The 22,626-nt window shown below is 42.2% G+C and overlaps 1 protein-coding gene across 1 annotated transcript; it reads left to right on the top strand.

Moving 5' to 3' along the window:
• The first annotated feature begins 807 nt into the window (after window positions 1-807).
• On the top strand, window positions 808-9,310 carry tbx2b (T-box transcription factor 2b). The gene is made up of 7 exons (XM_058079797.2): window positions 808-1,898; window positions 2,489-2,756; window positions 3,275-3,421; window positions 4,882-4,958; window positions 5,222-5,385; window positions 6,658-7,223; window positions 7,563-9,310. Exons 1-7 carry the CDS (start codon window positions 1,534-1,536, stop codon window positions 7,989-7,991), a joined length of 2,016 nt encoding a protein of 671 aa, XP_057935780.2. The 5' UTR covers window positions 808-1,533; the 3' UTR covers window positions 7,992-9,310.
• Window positions 9,311-22,626: the final 13,316 nt, after the last annotated feature.

The raw sequence follows: 22,626 nt of genomic DNA, 5'->3' as shown, positions 1-22,626 counted from the left end.
ATTAGGCGGACCATGTGATATCATCAACCCAGCATCGCTCCATTACTTGATCATCATTTACTACATATTTCATAACCTCCATTGGCAGTAGAAATAATATTATACCTCCTAAGTATTTTCATACCCGCAGAAGCTCCAAATATGGACTCAATTTTTAATCGTAAAATAAATGCTTACATTTTTTTTTATTTATGACCCCATCAAAATAATATAGCATGTAATAATCCTAAATAATTGTAGTATGTCAACTTGAATAACAGTGACGTTGAGCTTCGTGTGTGTGTGTGTGTGTGTGTGTGTGTGTAGTGGAGGCCGTGCATGCAACAAGTGTTCCGTGGGAGGCCGTCATTGTTCCGGGAGGCTTCTTCTTTACGTGGATGTGACACTTGTTGTTGCAATAAAAACATCATATCTATTATCCAGTCATATTTCTGCACAGTGCACGTGCTCGCGCAGCACCACGTGGCTTCATTAGAATAATATATATTAATTTATTTTCTGTATAATTTTATCTTTTTTTTGATGAAAGATATTATTTACCGGTCGTCAAGTTAACGTGAATAATTTTATTTTAAGGGAGTAAATATGTCGTGTTTTTTGGGGCGGACAAGTCATGACATGACTGGTAAATAATATCATGATAATAATAGTAATAATAATAATAATAATAATAATAGAAGATGTTGCTGTGCCTCCTCAGGCTACATAAAAAGAGACAAGTGATTGTTGCGAGTGGCGCCGAGCGGCTCTTACGGAGCAAATTGCGAGCTACTTGATGAAAAGCGGCGCAACAAGACTTGTCAATCATTCGGCGTGAAAAAAGACGAGGAAAAAAGAAAACAATATGACAACAGACGTGACTTGAAGGCTTTCTATCCAAGAGAGAACTCACCCCTCTCCAAAGCGTCTGTTATCTTCATACACGGTGTCCCTGAACGTAGCATCCGGGTTCGTTCGCGATCGGAGCCTGCTGTGGTGAATTTGCATAGGATAAGATACAAATGTTAAAAAAAAAAAAAAAAAAAAAAGAAGTAAAGTGAGTAATAAAAGTGTAAAGTGAGTATAAAGACATGAAAAGAGCGAGGAGGAGCGGCACCGAGGTTGGGAGATGGGGGTGGGATTTCCTGCTCCTTGCTGTCATTGGTTAATATTTGATTCTGTTGACATGTTTTCTTACTGCTAATGCTTCCGACACCTCCTGCTTCTCCTCCTCTTCTCAGAGCCGTCACAGCCACGCCTATCGGGCCCACAGTTGGTCCGCGGCGCGTAAAATCAGCAATCAAAGGGGCTTGCTTCATTAGGGTCGCGGGTTTGAGGCTGCAGGAAGGATATATGAGATAGTCACGGCTCCGCAGCGAAGCGGGACACGTCGGGGGTCCGGTCCGTGTGGGATGACTGAGGCGAAGGAGCGCTTGGTTCGTTTTCCCGCGCCGCTTGGAGCTACCGAAGCAAGTGAAAGGATAAAGTGTCGCCTGGCTCCGTTTCCACTCCACTGAAGCACCCAAATTGTTCCATTCGGAATCGGACGCACCGATGAGAGATCCAGTTTTCACTGCAGGGACTGCAATGGCTTATCACCCTTTCCACGCACACCGGCCCGCCGACTTCCCCATGTCCGCTTTCCTAGCGGCCGCTCAGCCCTCCTTCTTCCCGGCTCTCAGCCTCCCCCCCGGGGCGCTCGCGAAGTCCCTCCCGGATCACCACAGCCTGGCCGGGGCGGCGGAGACGGGGCTGCACCCGGCCCTCAGCCACCACCAGGCGGCCCATCTCCGCGGCATGAAGAACCTGGAGCCCGAGGAGGACGTGGACGACGACCCCAAAGTCACCTTGGAAGCCAAGGATCTTTGGGACCAGTTCCATAAACTCGGCACAGAAATGGTTATTACCAAATCCGGAAGGTAGGAAGGATTCTAGACTAAATTCTATCATTGTATTTGGATATTTTTTTAGGGGGAAACCAAAAAATATTTCCTAACTTACTAAAAGTCTATCAATATTAATGACATTTCTAATCAATTGGATTTATTGTACATTTTTACACCCCTCCCAAACATCTCCTTTTAATTCTTATGGATTATTTCTTTATTCCGCTATGTTATGACTAAAAAGTGTCAACTACAATTTCTTCCTTTTTTAAACCGTGTAAATTAGGTCTTTAAACAAACAAAGTCTAGTTTAGAATGCTGATTTATGTGATTCCTTTCGGGTGGTGTAGTAAATAAACATGATGTGGATGGACAGTGCAGAAATGATGGGTTATGACCACGTCACTTACATCCTATTCAATCGGGGCAGGTCGATGTTTATTATTATGTATGACATTATTACTATTATTGGTCTTGTCTGTGTTTTATGATTTATAGGACTGGTTTCTTAAAATTACCTTTCAATGTAAAAAAAAAATCAATCCTAGGAGTAGTAGAATGATTATAACATTTGAGGGAAAAGTGCTTTCCATGCTGACTTAGACGCCTTTTGGCGCGTACAGGAGGATGTTTCCGCCCTTCAAAGTGCGCATCAACGGGCTGGACAAGAAAGCCAAATACATCCTGCTGATGGACATCGTGGCGGCGGACGACTGCCGCTACAAGTTCCACAATTCCCGCTGGATGGTGGCGGGGAAGGCCGACCCGGAGATGCCCAAGAGGATGTACATCCACCCGGACAGCCCCGCCACCGGCGAGCAGTGGATGGCCAAGCCTGTTGCTTTCCATAAACTCAAGCTCACCAACAACATCTCCGATAAGCACGGATTTGTAAGTAATAATCCATCACAATATATGATAAACATGCCTTTTAAATATAGAATTCGACAACACTGCTTATGCATTAATTACGCAATTTCCGGATAATCTATTTGTTTTATTATATATAAGTTATTTCACTGTTTAGATGTTTTTTTATATGTATATTTACCTGGTAACAAACCAAGATATATATTTAATTGTAATGAATGCAACAAAGTTAATATTACTAGAAAAAAGTTTTCTAAAAAAAAATGCTGTAATGACATTTATTGTAATACATGCACTATTTATTGTTTAGTGTTCTTCAGCGATACCTTTATTTTATCATTATGGTGACAGTCAACACCGCACACGCCATTTCTGAACTGCATCTCTAATTATATAATATCAGAATAGTTTTAGATACTGTCTTTATTTTTGAAGACCAATGAATAGCAGTTTTATTAAAAAAAAAAATTAATAAGCCTTCATTGCCTGAATATTGGTGTATGGCTCCTGACAGTGAAAGTGTGATGGTGCGTTTGCAGACAATCCTAAATTCCATGCACAAGTACCAGCCCAGGTTCCACATCGTGAGGGCCAACGACATCCTCAAGCTTCCTTACAGCACATTCAGGACTTACGTCTTCCCGGAAACGGAATTTGTGGCCGTGACAGCTTACCAGAACGACAAGGTGAGGCTGTTGCATCATATTACTTTTCATGCCACATCACACGTCGACACTTGGCGCGCTTTTATAACCTCCATTTCATCGAAGTATAAAAATAAATAAGTAAATAAGCCTTTGAAAAGGTATGGGAACGCCGTAGCCTGGCATAGTCACGTGACTGTCACGTGACAACCCCGCCGAAAACGTCTCCCATAATGTCACGTAGGGCCTTGATGAGTTCACGATCAGTAGGAAACAACACAGGACACATTTGAACACCTTCGAAGGCTTAACGTTGACGTTACATCAACGGTGTCCAAAGTGCAGCTCCAGGGCAATCTACGGCACGTGGCTGGTTTATTTATTGGAAAGTGCCACATTCAAGAAATATCTTTTCACAAGAAAATGATTAAAATCAATAGCAGCAAAAGTTGTAGTATTGTAAAAAAATAATACAAAATATGTCATTTTTTGGAAAATTAGGTTGAGGGAAGTTAGATTATGATGGTCAAATATTATGGGAATAAAGTCATAACATATTCTTACAAGAAGAACATTTACAATAAGAAAGTGGATGTAAAAATTAACTTTATGAAAACAAAGTCTGAACATTGTGAGGGAAAATGCTGTCATTTTAGTAACAGAAAACAAAATAAAGTCATTTTTGGAAATTAAGCTGGGGAAAAGTTTTAATGTTATGGGAATAAAGTCATACTATTATAAAATTAAAGTGGAAATAAGTGGAAAATTTACAGATTAAAAACAGCTGTCGTTTTATGGGAATAAAGTCGGAGCATTGTGAGGAAAAATGGCATTTTGGTGGCATATAAGGAAAAAAAACATTTACAAAAACAATTACAAAACGCTGTAATTTTAAAGGAATAAGGTCATAATACTATATGAGGAAACAAATGTCATTTTAGTAGCAGGGAGGTGAAATATTCAAGAAAAATGCTAATATTATGAGAAGTAAACAGACCAAAATAAAGTTTCTATTATGGTAATAAAGTCATAAAAGGGTTGCAAAGATTATTTTAAATTTTTATTATTATTATTATTATTATTTTATTAAAAAAACAGCAAAAATTGTGAACAATAGCAAAGAGTGGCTTGTGTTTATTCCTATGAAATTGATGGAAGACGATCAGTGATGATTTATGTGTGTGTGTCACCTGTGCGATGGTCATTGGGGTCATCTGGATCCGTTTAGAGGACACAAGAAGGTCACACACATACACACATGCGCACGCCGGGAAGAATCTTTTTTAAATGGATGGCACGACGATGTCAATTATTGATATGATAGTCATCTGTTCTTCTCCTGTGTGGGAAACAAAAGGCTTGTTTCATGTCTCCATGGGAAAAAAGTCCTTTATGAATAATACACACTTATCACATCACACTTGGAAGATTCTCAACAAGGCAATTAAATAGCATTCTTTAAAACATCAATAAAATCTTACTTGTCTTCTGGTCTGTGACAGATAACGCAGCTTAAAATCGACAACAATCCCTTTGCCAAAGGATTCAGAGACACGGGCAACGGAAGGCGAGAGAAAAGGTACTATTATTATTATTATTATTATTATTATTATTACTGCTAGGCAACACTATCTTTACTTTTACGCTTTACTGATATTACTCAGATTTTCTACTTTATTTGAGGGTGATTGAACGCACCACAGCATAGCGCTATGGTACTCTAGGTTGTACAATGGACACAAAGCGTAACAAAATAATAGAATTCTCTTTCAATTATTCCTTATTCTTTAATAAGGAAAATGTATCGACTTGTACGGTTGATGCTGTTGCTGCTGTGGACAGGAAACAGCTAACCATGCCGTCGCTGAGGATGTACGAGGAGTGCAAGGCGGACCGGGACGGCGCCGACTCGGACGCCTCCAGTGAACCCCCCACCGCCATGGACGCTATTCACTCCCCGCTGGGAACCTCCACCAGCCCGCCCGGCATCACCCGTCCCAGCCATGGTGAGCAACAACTTAAGTCGCATCGTTCATTCCCGCAAGTCATTGAAAAAGTGGCATTTATTGGGTGTCCTTTGAACTTGTTTGCTATGGTCACAAACACGTCAGGCTTGCCGCAGCTATTTGAAGGCCCGCTATTTTCATACATTGTTTTCGATTCATTATTTGAAGAAAAACAGCATTACGAATATAATTTTAATCTCTGACACCCAATTAAAGCATTACAGTTGGTAAATGGATTTAAAATGTGCTTTCATGGCAAAAAAACACGAGCTTTCGGAAAAACCTTAGCTTACCTGACAAGCTGCCATTTTGGGCACAGGCACGTGACTGTCACATGACAACCACCCTTAAATGTTCACGTGTCACCTGATGACGTTTCAACGCTTCAAAAGCTGTATTTTAGATTTACTACATGTAAATAAACGTCATTAATCATTTTATGTTATAGTGTATACAATATCATACTTTGATTTTCGATATTAATCCCAATTGGGGGGACAATGTCACGTTTAAATAAATAAAACAATAAAAACAATGTCGCAAATTATGAAATCAGTGTTATTAAATGCACAAGAAATGTTGCATTTTATTTCCTTTTTGAAGCCATTCGTGCACTTTTTTAATTCCAGTCAAATCTGTGTGCAAAATTGACCTGTAACCTGTTTATGTCTGTAATATGTTTTTAACATGTTCAATGTTTAATATTGTTCTCCTGCTACTTGGCTTAAGTTGCTCCATTTAAAGAGTGAGTTTTAACCTGCTTAAATAAAGCTCAAAAAAGGTATTTTAATTAATTCATCTGTTAAAGTGAAATAAATAGTTGCATATATTGTTTTTATTTTTTATTAGAATGAATTTAGTAGCAACTATATTTGAGGGCTTTAACATAAGATGAAACGGTACCAAATCACGTGAGCACACGTACCATGGCATAAAATGTCAAATTGTCACACTTGCTGAATTCTTCCTTCTTCACAAGAATACGTGCTGCGGAAAAAAGCCAAAGAAAAAGCGCTTCACCACTTGATGCATGCTGAAGTAAGCGCCAGTGAGCTTCGACGAGGTCTAATGCGTGGCGATTTCAGAAGCATTTTTTGTGGCAGTGGCAATTTTGTAAGTTTAGGCAAAATATGCCAAAATCACAGCTGCTGCATCAGCACTGAAAGTTTAAACAGCAGGAGCCATTTTGGGGACCTGACCATGAGATAATATTTCTTGTGTGGCGCACCTGCCATGTTCTACTTTGACCCTTGTTGGCGTTTGTGCTTCCAGATGACAAAACGTGCAGCGACAGCGAGCAGGAGTTGGAGCACCACGACGAACGCTGCACGAGCTCCAACAGTCTCGGGACCGAACCTGTGTCCCCATACAGCTCCAGATGCGAGGAGCGGGTCAGGGAAAGGCCCTCCGTGGCGGACAAGAAGGATGACTCGGCGTTCGGCGTTCGGAACCTTGAGAAAGACAAAGCAGAGAGCAGGCATCGGAAGGACACGGCAGACTCAGAGGCTGCGAGCATCAACGCTCTGAAGGACACCTTCTCCCCACTTATGGTCCAGACAGAAAGCCCTTCTTCGCACTTCAACCCGGGTCATTTACAAAGCCTGGCTCTGTCGGGCCTGCACAGCCAACAGTTCTTTAACCCTCTGAACGCCGGATCGCCGCTTTTGTTTCACCCCGGGCAGTTTGCCATGAACCCTGGAGCTTTTTCTGCTATGGGCATGGGGCATTTACTGGCCTCTGTGTCGGGAACAAGTGGTTTGGAAAATGCCTCTCAAGGAACAGGAGGAACCCCCAACGCCTTCCCTTTCCATCTGTCCCAGCATATGCTTGCTTCTCAGGTAAGCTTTGTCCAAGATATGCTACACCTGGACACGTCTACACGCATCCAAACAAGCTAACTCTTTCTGAAACATGGCGGCCTTGTGTCCTGGCAGGATATGGTTCTAACATGAGCACAGGCCCTCGGCATGTTCTAAAAATAAACCCACATGGGATTGCTTTTAGCATCTTCAGTGGACAAAATCTATCAGTGTTCCCCACCCAGTTCCCTTGCCCCTAGAAAAGCATCATATATTAATAACTACTTTGTATAATATACTTTTAGCATGTTTCCTTATGTAAATAGTAGGTGTGACTATGATTGGCTATAACAGGAGTATCCATGTGTTGTATTGCAGGGCATCCCCATGCCTCCCTTTGGAGGTCTCTTTCCCTACCCCTACACCTACATGGCGGCAGCCGCAGCAGCAGCCTCCGCCCTCCCGGCGACCAGCGCCTCCAGCCCGTTGTCCAGGAACCCTTTTCTGGCCACGTCCCGACCACGCCTCCGCTTCAACCCCTACCAGCTCCCCGTGTCTTTGTCTCAGAGCTCCAGCCTGCTCACCACCGGCCTGCAAGGTGGCCTCAATCCGGGCTCTGAATCGTCCAAGCCGAGCAGTCGAGAAACGAGCCCGGCCTTAGAACACCACAGCAGCGGCAAGAATGGAAGATCGTCCCCAAAAAGCCCTCTAAAGGACTCTGTCAACGAACTCCAGAGTATTCAGAGACTGGTGAGTGGCCTGGAGGGCCAGAGGGAGCCTTCCCCGGCAGCGAACTCTCCAAAGTGATGACCGCTCTCTTTGGGATCTTCTTGTCTTGCAAACCGAGGACCGTTCAAACTACAGGAACTAAGGCCGCGCTTTGCTACCCTTGCCGTGGTTCAGGCTGAGAAATGTTTTTAGATGAATGCTACCAACCCCATCAACCCATGTGGACCACTCACGCAAACAAAGCTACCCTGCATCCTGAAGCTTTAGTGACTCATGGAGACCCAATCAGCCAAGAACGTCTCAGGTACATTGTTACACATCAGCAAAATCATCACTCAGCTACGTCAGTAGGAAACCCCTCCAGCATTCACAATAACACGACAATAACACGGGTAGGATTAGGATTAGGGTTAGGGTTGTACCATTTAGTGAAAGTGACTATTTTCAGGTTAGGGTTGTACAAAGGAGCGGGACTGGACTAGGTGTAGGTTAGGGTTCGGGGTAGTGTTGTGCAATTCTGTCAAACTGATTTGAGAGTTAGGGATCGGGGTTAGAGGTTAGGTTAGCATTAGGGTCAGGGTTAGTCAAACGGGATGAACATGCTGGATTATCGTGACAATGAAATACAATGTATGGGACTTGACCAGGGTAAATCATTCAAACCAATCTGTGCGCCCATGTATAGCCTGCTAACAGGATGCAGGTCCAAATCCTTCAGCCTAACACCGGGACGGTTGGATTTGGTCAAGTGGCCTAGTTTGTAAAAACAAGACAAAAAAAAAAAAAAAACACGCCATCAGTCTTACATCCAGTGCAAGGCGCGCAAGTGGAACGGTCGTATTCCAGAGGAAATATGTTTCTGATCTATTTATGTGATTAAAGTAAAGAAATAAAATGTGTAAATAACTCTAAGATCCAAGAATATGCAATTGGTATTAATTTATTTAAGGCTGTATACTTTGCGTGTATATATTTCCATGATAACCCCAACCCGTGAAACCTACGCAGCCATCGACACGCTGTCCCCAAAGCCTGGACACATGCAATATGCATACATTATACCAGTTCATTCAGAATTCTACATAATAAATAGAAAAGACTACCAATCAAATCATACAATAGAATTCCCATGCGTCCGGACTGTAGGGACACCATGTATAAGAATGAAAATGTTGGAGAAAAGCTGATTATTATGGGACAGGTGTGCCATATTTATATCCGCCGATACAAGGAGAGGAAAAACCAAACACACACGTTAACTTCACTCCAGCCAGACGATCAAAAGCAATCCCTTGGTTATTCGTGGACATATTTAAACATGAGCTATTCTTCTTTATCCTGGTTGTCCATTTTATCTGATTGTCTCACAATTTTCAATAAAATTTGTTGTGTGAAAACGTGTCTCATCATTATCCTTGGTGTCACTTGACAAGAGCCACATTTATGCAACATGAGCTGCCGTGGCGGGGACAGCGCCCCCTGCTGTCCTTATGATGCATTGCATTCAATGTCTTCTCCATACACAATACATGATTCTACATAGAATTATGTAAAGACTAATTAAAATGTAATATTTTTACATTGTAATTCAAAAATAAACAATTAGAAAGACGAATTATTAATTAATTAATAAATACATATGAATAAAAAATATAATCCCTAGAGGCTGCACATAAAATATAATGTATACTGTATATGATATTATACATCAATTGATTGTTATAATAAAAATATTTTATAATAAATCATAAATGTGTCTATTTAAATATGTAGTATGTACAAAGGGGACAGTGTGGACTTTTTGCATGTTATTTGCTTTTGTAGAACATGTCAATGTCTTAAAGGAACATACCATGCATATGTAATTCAACATTTTCATTCTTTTTTTTTAATAAAATTATGTATTCCGGTCTTGATCGGGTGTGTTTTTCCCATGTGCGCGTCACAGGTGGATTTAACTTCTTAACACCTCCACGACCGTTGCTGCAATATTGATTATAGGTCATTTTTAATTGTCAATAACTGTGATGAGGCCGCCCCCCGTTGGCACCAATTTGTGGGATGCGTTCAGGCGAGTGAATCGGCAAATGAGTGTGTGTGTGTGTGTGTGTGTGTGTGTGTGTGTGCGTGCATTTAAAGGGTTAAGCAGTGGGAGCAAAGAGCCGCAGACATCCTTTTGTCCGGGACCCGGCGCCTGTCGCCTGCCTGCCGGCCACAGCTTCCACGCCGCCCTGTTGTCTAATTAATGAATTCATTTTCTTTTCTTTTGGCGGGGGTAATTACACAACTCTCATTCAATTACGGGGACATGGCTGCCACGTTATGCACAATGAATAGAAAGCGACCTGCACAGGCTGGAAAAAGTATTTGTCTCCATCAGTCAGCGTGTAAGAAGATGAATAGGAGGAGATAACGACTGCTGACAGCAACCTTGGTGGAGGACAACATGGCTCACACTTTGTTCCAGCTACACTCCTCTACGGACAAACATTATTATCATATCAGTCTAAGACGAGGGTGTCCCTACGTAACATAACACACACGCCGAATGTGCTGTTTTTAATTGATTTATTCAAACTAGCTACACTTCCGATACCAGCTATTGGTGCTCTAAAATCGATCCTCGAATGCGTTTGTCTGTTGATTGTAGACGCGGCCATGTGTCAATTGTCAATAAAGTTTTTTGAATGTGCATCAACATAAATAAACATGGTCAGGACTTTATGCTCAACTCTAACACAACGTTGTGTATTTCCATAACTGTTGGTTAGTCATTTATTTGAATGTTTTTATTTCAAATAAAAACACATTTTGATATATTTTACACGATTATTTCCTCAGGTTTTTTTTGTTAGCTATTTAGTAAATCACCCCGCTAATGCGATGCACTTCAGGTCTTTTTTTTTTTTTTTTTTTACAGAAATACAAATTACTAATTGATTTCAATCAATTATTTATTACATTGATAAATTTATCAATACATTCTTCAATCAGTTTTGGTGGCTATAATATGAAATACACTACTTACGTAAAAAAAACTTACCAGACACATGACATGGATTTTATCGGTAATGGATCGGTATGGGACTGTTCCTCAGTGTGGAATCGGATAAATCGAAAACTAAACACTAAACACGGAATGCATCATCATACGCTGCTCTCAGTCATATATGAAGAGCACTTTTTAGTATAATAGTGATATTGTATTATTCTTACATGAATTATGAATGAAATACACAACAATGAACACATTTTCAACAATTAGATATCTTTTTGTAAAGTGTGTAAATAGGCATGTGTGTTGAATAGATAGCTAAATATCTAAATAGATATCAATATATTATTTAAAAAGAATGATTTGTAAATTCAATGTACCTGTATGAGCAGCCAGAAATAGCGTCTCAACCGCTAGGGGGCAGGCTTTCTTCTTGAGAAGGATCATGATGGTAATAAACGTTAACTCGGACTAATAACGCAACAAAGTGAAACATTAGAGGATGTTTATGACACGAGTTAATACCAATCCAATGTACCTGTCATTGAATAAATACATATTTTAGAAATAAAGATGTTGATTTGGTTTGCGAATACCACACTGGGATCCTTTTTGTCATATTTGACCCTCATAAAGCATCTCACATCCTCATCCGATTTATAAACAGTGTGAGGCTTTTGTTTGTAAGACACTTTGAAAATGTGTGTGTGGGGGCGGGGGATGGGGGGGTTGACAAAAAGGGCAAAAAACATGGAAAAAATAAAAACTATATGAGTTATGGGTGACAGTGAAGATAAAGAGTGATTCACAAGAATGGACTCACCCTGCAGCCATATCCCGAGGGGAAGGTCTCGCAGGTGAGAGCCTGGTGGTCTGCCTTCACACCGGATCCCCCCCACCTGCAGACCCACAAACCACACAGGTAAACACAGTCCAGTGTGAGGTGGGTGCTAATAGATGGCGGAGGCCTGCTGCCTCATGGGTTAAGGACAAAGATGATCAAAGACAAGCATGTCCAGTCAGGAGGACACCTTGGTAGACCCAACTGACCTGGGAACGCCTCGGTGGAACTGGGGGGAAGTCTGGGTTTCCCTACTGAGACTGATGATTCCACACTCCGGACCAGATAAGTGGCAGAAAATGGATGGATGGATCCTGTCATCAACTATGATTTAAAAATGTTCTTCTCTCAGCTGGAGCAAGTTTCTTTGGATTCTTCGTTCCTCTTCTCCACATAAGTCTTAGTGTGTTCATGAGTCATGATTGCTTTAGTGTGGAAGAAAAGTGATTGTCAGGTACGCACTGATCCAAATGTTCCCATTACTTTGAGCACAGCCAGTTAGACGTTGGGATAAACTGGATGTCAACTCTGTGGTTTCTTTTCAACAAACAAGTTTAAATCTCTGATCGGCAGGAAGCTGAAATTGAGAGGAGTCAGATGAGGTGGCTCGAGCATCTGGTCAGGATGACTCCTGGACACTTCCCTCGGGAGGTGTTCAGGGCATGTTGAGGACTCGGGGAAGACCCAGAGACAATGGCCAGGGAAACACCTCAGCGTTTGCTGGGAGATGGTGGACAAAGTAGCTGAGGAGAGGGAAGTCTAGGTTTCCCTGCTTAGGCGCCTGCCTCCACAACCCCACCTCGTAGGAGAAGATGGCTGGACGGACGGACGAATGGACAGATGGATGGATGCAGATGGGTGGATGGACAGATGGATGATGAATAGACAGATGGGTGGTTAGCAGACTAATGGTTGGACGGACGGATGGATGGATCCTCGGAAAGTTCAAGCATCTCCTGGTCTGCTGCTGTGTGAGCTTCAGTACAAGTACAGTACAAGTACAGTGATGCTGTGAAAAGGTTGATGATAATCTGTGGCGTTTTCTTCAGGATTGCTAAATCTGTCCTTAGAACTCTCCTGCAGATTTGCCAACATTTCCCCTCAGATGTTTCTTGATTTCAACAAATGATGTCAACAAAAAGAAAGTGTGCACTCATAAGAGCTTGAGTTTGTCCATCACTGAAGACACTTTGCATTGTTTATTTAACGTCCTTTGCACGTCTAGATTGACTTTTTTTTTTTTACAAATGAAGCAGCATGTCACCAAGAAGTCCTAAATCTTAAATCCACTTTGGGACATGTAGAGTAGCTCAGGGTAATCCTCATGTTTCTTCTCCAAAAACATCGTCCCTGGTTTCAAACGTAACAGAAAAATAGGCCAGTGTGTTACCGCTCTGAGGAGAAGAACTAAGAACCACAAGTTCAACTATCAGCTTTTTGGAGTGTCAGTGATTGACACGGCAAATTACGAGCAATGTAGCTGATGGGCTAGAAAGAGGTAGCTCTGTCGTTCCACTTTAACCTAATACGATGGAGCGGAGTGAGTGTTTTTTAAACACTGGTCGTCCTGCAAAAAATATGTAATGACCATATTCCCACCATATTTATTATGAATTCCTATATCGAGGGTTCAGCAGCTGTCTGGCAGTCCTCGGGAGCCCTTGGGAGTGTGACCAATAATAGCGGAGTGGGTGTGCTTGGAGGCAGGCTGTGGGTGGAATAAATCAAAACAGACCGATTGGAAATTCAAGGAAATACGGCTGGAATAGGTGCAGATTCTGGAAGATCTAGAAGGTTTTCTAGCCCACAACTGAATATAAAGGCCCAAAATGAGCATAATGGGGGAAAAAGAACAAAGAGTGAAGTTCATAGTAATAATCTGCTTTTTCACCTATATGACAAAACCAAGATGTAGTTTTTTCTTGAAATATTCATAACTTTTTAGCATATCTGTGTGTGTTAGTTTAGATTATGTTTGTACATGTCAAAAAAACTCTGCAAAAAACATGTAATGACCATATTCCCACCATATTTATTATCAACTCCTATACCGACAAAATTAGAAAGCAGGGTTCAGCAGCTGTCTGGAAGTCCTCGGGAGCCCTTGGGAGTGTGACCAATCATAGCGGAGTGGGTGTGCTTGGAGGCAGGCTGTGGGTGGAATAAATCAAAACAGACCGATTGGAAATTCAAGGAAATACGGCTGGAATAGGTGCAGATTCTGGAAGATCTAGAAAGTTTTCTAGCCCACAACTAAATATAAAGGGCTCCTCCTTGGGAGTGTGACCAATCATAGCAGAGTGGATGTGCCTGGAGGCAGGCTGTGGGTGGAATAAATCAAAATCCAAGAAATCCAAGGAAATACAGCTGGAATAGGTGCAGATTCTGGAAGATCTAGAAAGTTTTCTAGCCCACAACTGAATCTAAAGGCCCAAAATGAGCATAATGGGGAAAAAAAGAACAAAGAGTGAAGTTCATAGTAATAATCTGCTTTTTCACCTATATGACAAAACCAAGATGTAGTTTTTTCTTGAAATATTCATAACTTTTTAGCATATCTATGTGTGTTAGTTTAGATTATGGTTGTACATGTCAAAAAAACTCTGCAAAAAACATGTAATGACCATATTCCCACCATATTTATTATCAACTCCTATACCGACAAAATTAAAAAGCAGGGTTCAGCAGCTGTCTGGAAGTCCTCGGGAGCCCTTGGGAGTGTGACCAATCATAGCGGAGTGGGTGTGCTTGGAGGCAGGCTGTGGGTGGAATAAATCAAAACAGACCGATTGGAAATTCAAGGAAATACGGCTGGAATAGGTGCAGATTCTGGAAGATCTAGAAAGTTTTCTAGCCCACAACTAAATATAAAGGGCTCCTCCTTGGGAGTGTGACCAATCATAGCAGAGTGGATGTGCCTGGAGGCAGGCTGTGGGTGGAATAAATCAAAATCCAAGAAATCCAAGGAAATACAGCTGGAATAGGTGCAGATTCTGGAAGATCTAGAAAGTTTTCTAGCCCACAACTGAATCTAAAGGCCCAAAATGAGCATAATGGGGAAAAAAAGAACAAAGAGTGAAGTTCATAGTAATAATCTGCTTTTTCACCTATATGACAAAACCAAGATGTAGTTTTTTCTTGAAATATTCATAACTTTTTAGCATATCTATGTGTGTTAGTTTAGATTATGGTTGTACATGTCAAAAAAACTCTGCAAAAAACATGTAATGACCATATTCCCACCATATTTATTATCAACTCCTATACCGACAAAATTAAAAAGCAGGGTTCAGCAGCTGTCTGGAAGTCCTCGGGAGCCCTTGGGAGTGTGACCAATCATAGCGGAGTGGATGTGCTTGGAGGCAGGCTGTGGGTGGAATAAATCAAAAGAAAATCCAAGAAATCCAAGGAAATACAGCTGGAATAGGTGCAGATTCTGGAAGATCTAGAAAGTTCAGTTGTGGAAACAACTGAATATGAAGGCCCAAAATGAGCATAATGGGTGAAACATGGATGAAACAGTTGGAAAACTTGGACAAAAACAGCATAATGGGGAAAAAAAGAGCAAAGAGTGAAGTTGATAGTAATAATCGTTTTTTTCACATACATGACAAAACTGTTAAAAACTAGTTTTTTCTTGAAATATTCATGACTTTTTAGCATATCTATGTGTGTTACTTTAGATTATGGTTGTACATATGAAAGGTGTGGATACTCCTGTTACACAGTAGTATACAAAGGTGCCATTTTTCTCTGTTTCGGGTGTAATGTTGTAATGTCGGCCATTATTAGTTTTATCTGCAGAATATGCTGGTTAATATATTGCCCCCACATATTGGACACCCCTGCATTGCACCCGCCTGATTTCCTTGCAGGCGGGAGTGTTTGTGTTCTGTGATTGACCGGCAACACGTCCAGGTTGTGTGGTCTGCTGGGATTGGCTGTACCGTCCACCAATCTTCCCGATCAGCCATGGAGCTGTACTGTAAGCACAAGACTTGGACGCTCATCCTCCTCACCCAGCCTTTCTTTAGGTACTTAATCACCTTCAGAAGGATTGTTCCTGCTTTGGTTAACCTGCCGCAAGCAGCGTGCGATCCCCAACTAAACTCTACTTATCAAAGTAAATACTTGAGCTGGGCCAGGCTGCAAACTAAACATGCAGCTTTAAAGACGCAATACGGTGGCTGATGGTACAGCAGATCTCAGACCTGAACAGCGCCTTTGCCTGGTGGTAAAGAGTCATGTGAGGCAATGTACAACATCAGGAATGGATGTGTCCTGTTTGTGTTTATGGTCGTCCCTTGTAGCATTATTGCTCCCTCACTGTATCACAGGTTTTTAGAAATGAATGAATAAATGATGGCTGCTTGGTGGTAGACTAAGGTCTATTATCAGTACAAACATGTTGAAATACAGGTAATATGTAGTATTCTGGTCACTTGGTGGCAGTAATGACAGAAAACATTACATGACATTAACATTGCATTGAAGAATTTCCCACATCCTGTGTGGAAGTGGTAATCTTGGGGCTTTTTGAATTTAGAATAAACTAATTTGAGGCTAACTGGTTAATTCGCAGCTGCACTGCCGGGTTATTCCTTCAGGGGTTAGCGCGCAGGTCTCACAGCTATAAGACACAAATTCAATTCCCTCTGGATGTGAACACGTACTAGCTCAGTGGTGCCACTGGTCACAGCCGCTCGTTGCCTCCTGTGTGCAGGGTCTGCTACACCTTGGTTTGTCGCCTCCTGTGTGTGGCATCAATTAGAGTTGTGCAATTTGATGTAAACAATGAATAATAGAGTGTAAAGATGACTATAGGGGTGTTATTTTAATGCCTGCAGGGCTCTAATAATGTTCATTCATTCATTTTCTACTGCTTATCCTCACTAGGGGTGCTGGAGCCTATTCCAGCTGTCTTCAAGCGAGAGGCAAGAGGCGGGTTACACCCTGGACTGGTGGCCAGCCAATCACAGGGCACATATAGACAAACAACCATTCACACTCACATTCATACCTATGGACAATTTGGACTACCCGGAGAAAACCCACGCATGCACGGGGAGAACATGCAAACTCCACACAAAGATGGCCAAGAGTGGAATTGAACCCTGGTCTCCTAGCTGTGAGGTCTGCACGCGAACCACTTGTCCACCGTGCCGCCTGGCTCTAATAATGTTAAAAAAATATTTATAAAGTCATAGGTTTTCAAAGTCTTAGGTTTTTAAAGTCAAGGATGGATGTTTACCTGAAGACGACAGTGCAGAAAGGCACTGTGTTCAATTCAAACTTTATTGAAATGAGACTGAAGAAAAGCACTGATGTTGCTGTTGACGTTCTGTAAATCCCGTGCGCCTTCCTGGACCTGTTTAGGAACATTTGTCAGCTTTCAATCCAGCGTAATAGGATCAGGCTGTGAAGGCCATTTGAAACAGTGACACTGACAGGATGGGCGACTTGTTCTTCAGCTGTCTCCCAGATCAACGTAGCCGTGCTGCGTTAAGCAGACACCTGATTTGATGAGCGAACTTAGTCAGATCGTCACAGCCTAAGCCTTGATGGGATTAGCTACAAATCATCTGTTAAGAGTCTTTATAGTCGGGGCTGAGGACCTTAATCCCCATGTTTAGTTTCTTACCTGTGCCTAGTCCTCTTACTGTGTGCCAACTTAGCCCGACGTACCTGGAAAGGTGGTCCGATAATCCGACACCTGCTGTAAGGACACCTGGCGTCCAGATTAAACTCTTACGACCATTGTGCCTCCATGTCGGGGCTGTGGTTATTTTGCTATGACATCATTAGTAGTATCCTACAGAAACATTATTACGTGCTACATCCACCATCTTGACATCACTCTGCTTCAATGGCTTCAATGTTCACATTACATCATAAACTCCTCATCAAATAGAGATATAATAAAAAAGTGGAAATGTAAAGACTGTATCATTTGGTGTCTAACAGTGCCCACTAGTGTCAAGCACGAAAGAAACAATTGGGGCGATTTGTTTCTGTGTTAGGCAGCGTGTCAAGGGCAATAAGGCTTAGAGACTCAAACAGGAGGTGGGCAAAGGCAAAGACAGAATGTCTGCAACACCTTCGTGTCACCGAGAAAGGATTACGGGGGTGCCTGGTTTTCAGTGTACACACAGGCACGCAGTCAAACATACAGGCCGCGCTGTTAGTCCAGACTTACGTATTATCAGCACCACGGGGGGTGCTGGGAGCTTTGTCCATCAAGAAGTGGGTCAAGAAATAATACGGCAAGAAAAACTGCAGAAGAAATGCGATGCGGGGGTGGCTCAACCGCTTCCCTTGATATGACGCCCGGCGTGTCACTTTCCTGCATATATTCTTCTTTAAAAAGTTGTAGGCAAAGTCAATGAAAAGCTGTCATTGACTGATTTGAAAGCTATTTTCATCCCCAATAGTCAATAGCGGCGTTTACACTTGCGCGCATTACGCCTCGCGCACGACAATAATACGTTGACACGTATTGTTCTTGCATGGGTATGCTTTGTCACCACTACTATCTGTGACGCGTCACACCGCTTCACAGATGTGGGATGTGGGATCCTGGTCGTCACAGGGCACATGTAGACAAACAACCATTCACACTCACATTCATACCCAACCCTGATCCCAGATCAGAAGGTCCTAGACCTTTGGTTCTTTGTGAATTCTCAGTTCACGGACCTCCAACCCAACCCTGATCCCAGATCAGAAGGTCCTAGACCTTTGGTTCTTTGTAAATTCTCACTTCATGGGCCTCCAACCCAACCCTGATCCCAGATCAGAACGTCCTAGACCTTTGGTTCTTTGTGAATTCTCAGTTCACGGGCCACCAACCCAACCCTGATCCCAGATCAGAAGGTCCTAGACCTTTGGTTCTTTGTGAATTCTCAGTTCACGGACCTCCAACCCAACCCTGATCCCAGATCAGAAGGTCCTAGACCTTTGGTTCTTTGTAAATTCTCACTTCATTGGCCTCCAACCCAACCCTGATCCCAGATCAGAACATCCTAGACCTTTGGTTCTTTGTGAATTCTCAGTTCACGGGCCACCAACCCAACCCTGATCCCAGATCAGAAGGTCCTAGACCTTTGGTTCTTTGTGAATTCTCAGTTCACGGGCCACCAACCCAACCCTGATCCCAGATCAGAAGGTCGTAGACCTTTGGTTCTTTGTGAATTCTCAGTTCACGGGCCTCCAACCCAACCCTGATCCCAGATCAGAAGGTCCTAGGGTGAGGCGTTTAGCTTCATTCATTTCTCAATTTGCAAGGGATGTTGAACTCCACAGAAGAAGCTCATGAAATAAATCTCTCACTTGTACTGTATATGTACCTACTGATGGGGAAGCATTAGGAGGTCCAGTATCTTGCCCAAAGATATTTCTACATGATCACAGGAGGACTGAGGATCGAACGGAGGTGACCACTCTACCATTGAACCATGCCTACTCCAATAAGGTGCAGGAAAAGAACGTGCAAAGAGCAGGAAGGAGGCAATACACTAGAAAAACAGATAAGAAGACATTGCTTTAGTAGCTGGTTTTCTCCTGGCTGCACGGCGGTTTAGTGGTTAGCGCGCAGACCTCACAGCTAGGAGACCAGGGTCCAATTCACCCTCGGCCATCTCTATGTGGAATTTGCATGTTCTACCCATGCATGCATGGGTTTTCTCTGGTTTCCCCCCACATTCCAAAAACATGCTAGGTTAATTAGCCACTCCAAATTGTCCATAGGTATGAATGTGAGTGTGAATGGTTGTTTGTCTATATGTGACCTGTGGCTCCAGCACCCCCGCGACCCTCATGAAGAAAAAGCGGTAGAAAATGAATGAATGAATGAATGTTTTTTTTTGTTGGGAACTGATATTTTCCTAAAACCTGTTCTACTGCTGATTACTAAAGAACAGAAAAAGGTAGAAACTAACTTTTCTTATGACTCTCCTAAGACTTTGAGCTGACCTTTCTGAGCATCTTCTCTGGAGTTTAATATCTTGTAGGTACCTTGCAAATAGAGGAATTAATGAAGCCATGGAGGTGATGCCTGCTGTTTCATGGCGTCCTCCAGGACACAGCGGGTAACGCTACGATGCAGGAAGTGGTGGTGACAATGTATGCAGGAACAATGTGCGTCAAATACTATTGTCAAACACTAGACGTAAACAGTACTTGTCAAGGGGCAAATAAATCGTATCGGAGTGTGGACATTTCGTGTCAATGCCACCATCTTCAGTTACAAATTGCATGCAAAGTGCAAAACGTACGCGTAAAAAAAACACAAACAGACCCTTCCAAATTTGACAATGATACTACAAAAGTGCAGTATTTTACGCAGGATTTTCTAAAGGTAGCATCAGGTGCTCCAAAGGTGTTCCACTTGGTCCGAGCCTTCACTAACTCCATGGCTTCCTGACACCCTTATCTTGGCTTTCACACTGTCAATGGACAGTCATGATGTTGACACTCCGTCCAAAGTCAAGTCAAGTCAAAAGAGCCTCAAAGGGCTGCACAAGCTGGCAACAATTGATCACAATCTACGAAATCCCCTCATCTGAACCCCCAAAAATCCATCCATCAAGTGTTTTTACACTTGTATTGGCTATTCAGTGTGATGGTACTTTTTTGGCATACACAAGGTGATTGGCTTCTTTAAGTAGCACAACTAACTCTATTTATGAGTTCATGATCAATAATGTGTGTAAAATGTGTGCATAGTGTGTTTATGGATGTAAGGTTTGGTTTGGAATAATTACTTTAATAACTATTTACTATTTGAACTGGGTCAATTATGTAACGTAAAGTGTGGCACATAAAAAATTCAAATATTAATAATTAATATCATAACATTCTGAGAAGAAAATATGAGAAGTTGGTTGAAATATTTGTATTTGTATTTAAAAAAAGAAAAGAGCAGAAATTTGGTGGAAAAGAGCAGAAATTTGGTGGACTGTGCCATTTTTTTAAATTAGCTCCATTATATTGTTAAAAAAAAAAAAAGATAATCATTCATTCATCCATTTTCTACCGCGTGTCCTCATGAGGGTTGCGGAGGTTGCTGGAGCCTATCCCAGCTGTCTTTGGACAAGAGGCTGGACACCTACACCCTGGACTGGTGGCCAGCCAATCACAGGGCACATATAGACAAACAACCATTCACACTCACATTCATACCTATGGACAATTTGGAGTCGCTAATTAACCTAGCATGTTTTTGGAATGTGGGAGGAAACCGGAGTACCCGGAGAAAACCCACGCATGCACGGGGAGAACATGCAAACTCCACACAGAGATGACTGAGGGTGGAATTGAACCCTGATCTCAGGATTATCATTATTGTATCGGCATCCCTAATTCTAAATGCCTAATGAAAGGGATAAACAAGTGTGCTAACAACTTTTCCTTGATGTTTACTTAGCAAAGACCTGCAGAATCAACCGCTGATGCCATTACAGACGGGCGACGAAGCAGACTTCCTGTTCTGGTTTCCATTTTGTTAGCATGCTAACAACTTCTCCTTGGTGTTCACTTAGCAATGACCTACAGAATCAACCGCTGATGACATCATAGACAGGCGACAAAGCAGACTTCCTGTTCTGGTTTCCATTTTGTTAGCATGCTAATGGGATGCTAACAACTTCTCCTTGGTGTTCACTTAGCAATGACCTACAGAGTCAACCACTGAAGACATCACAGAGGGCGACGGAGCAGACTTCTTGTTCTGGTTTCCATTTTGTTAGCATGCTAATAGGATGCTAACAACTTCTCCTTGGTGTTCACTTAGCAATGACCTACAGAGTCAACTGTTGAAGACATCATCGAGGGCGACGGAGCAGACTTCCTGTTCTGTTTCCATTTTGTTAGCATGCTAATAGGATGCTAACAACTTCTCCTTGGTGTTCACTTAGCAATGACCTACAGAGTCAACCACTGAAGACATCACAGAGGGCGACGGAGCAGACTTCTTGTTCTGGTTTCCATTTTGTTAGCATGCTAATAGGATGCTAACATCTTCTCCTTGGTGTTCACTTAGCAATGACCTACAGAGTCAACCACTGAAGACATCACAGAGGGCGACGGAGCAGACTTCTTGTTCTGGTTTCCATTTTGTTAGCATGCTAATAGGATGCTAACAACTTCTCCTTGGTGTTCACTTAGCAATGACCTACAGAGTCAACCACTGAAGACATCATAGAGGGTGAAGGAGCAAACTACCTGTTCTGGTTTCCATTTTGTTAGCATGCTAATAGGATGCTAACCACTTCTCCGTGTTCACTTAGCAATGACCTACAGAGTCAACCACTGAAGACATCACAGAGGGTGACGGAGCAGACTTCTTGTTCTGGAGTCCATTTTGTTAGCATGCTAATAGGATGCTAACAACTTCTCCTTGGTGTTCACTTAGCAATGACCTACAGAGTCAACCACTGAAGACATCACAGAGGGCGACGGAGCAGACTTCTTGTTCTGGTTTCCATTTTGTTAGCATGCTAATAGGATGCTAACAACTTCTCCTTGGTGTTCACTTAGCAATGACCTACAGAGTCAACCACTGAAGACATCACAGAGGGCGACGGAGCAGACTTCCTGTTCTGGTTTTCATTTTGTTAGCATGCTAATAGGATGCTAACAACTTCTCCTTGGTGTTCACTTAGCAATGACCTACAGAGTCAACTGTTGAAGACATCATCGAGGGCGACGGAGCAGACTTCCTGTTCTGGTTTCCATTTTGTTAGCATGCTAATAGGATGCTAACAACTTCTCCTTGGTGTTCACTTAGCAATGACCTACAGAGTCAACGCTGATGACATACTAATACAAAGCTAACAAGGACGTTTTTGCTAAAAAATAATACACACACGGTACTGTAT

Source organism: Doryrhamphus excisus, linkage group LG8 (assembly GCF_037039965.1).
Source record: "Doryrhamphus excisus strain RoL-2023G ecotype Guam linkage group LG8, RoL_Dexc_Guam_v1.1, whole genome shotgun sequence".
Lineage (NCBI taxonomy): Eukaryota > Metazoa > Chordata > Actinopteri > Syngnathiformes > Syngnathidae > Doryrhamphus > Doryrhamphus excisus.
The sequence above is the reverse complement of the archived record's forward strand: the minus strand, read 5'-3'. Positions and strand labels throughout refer to the sequence as shown.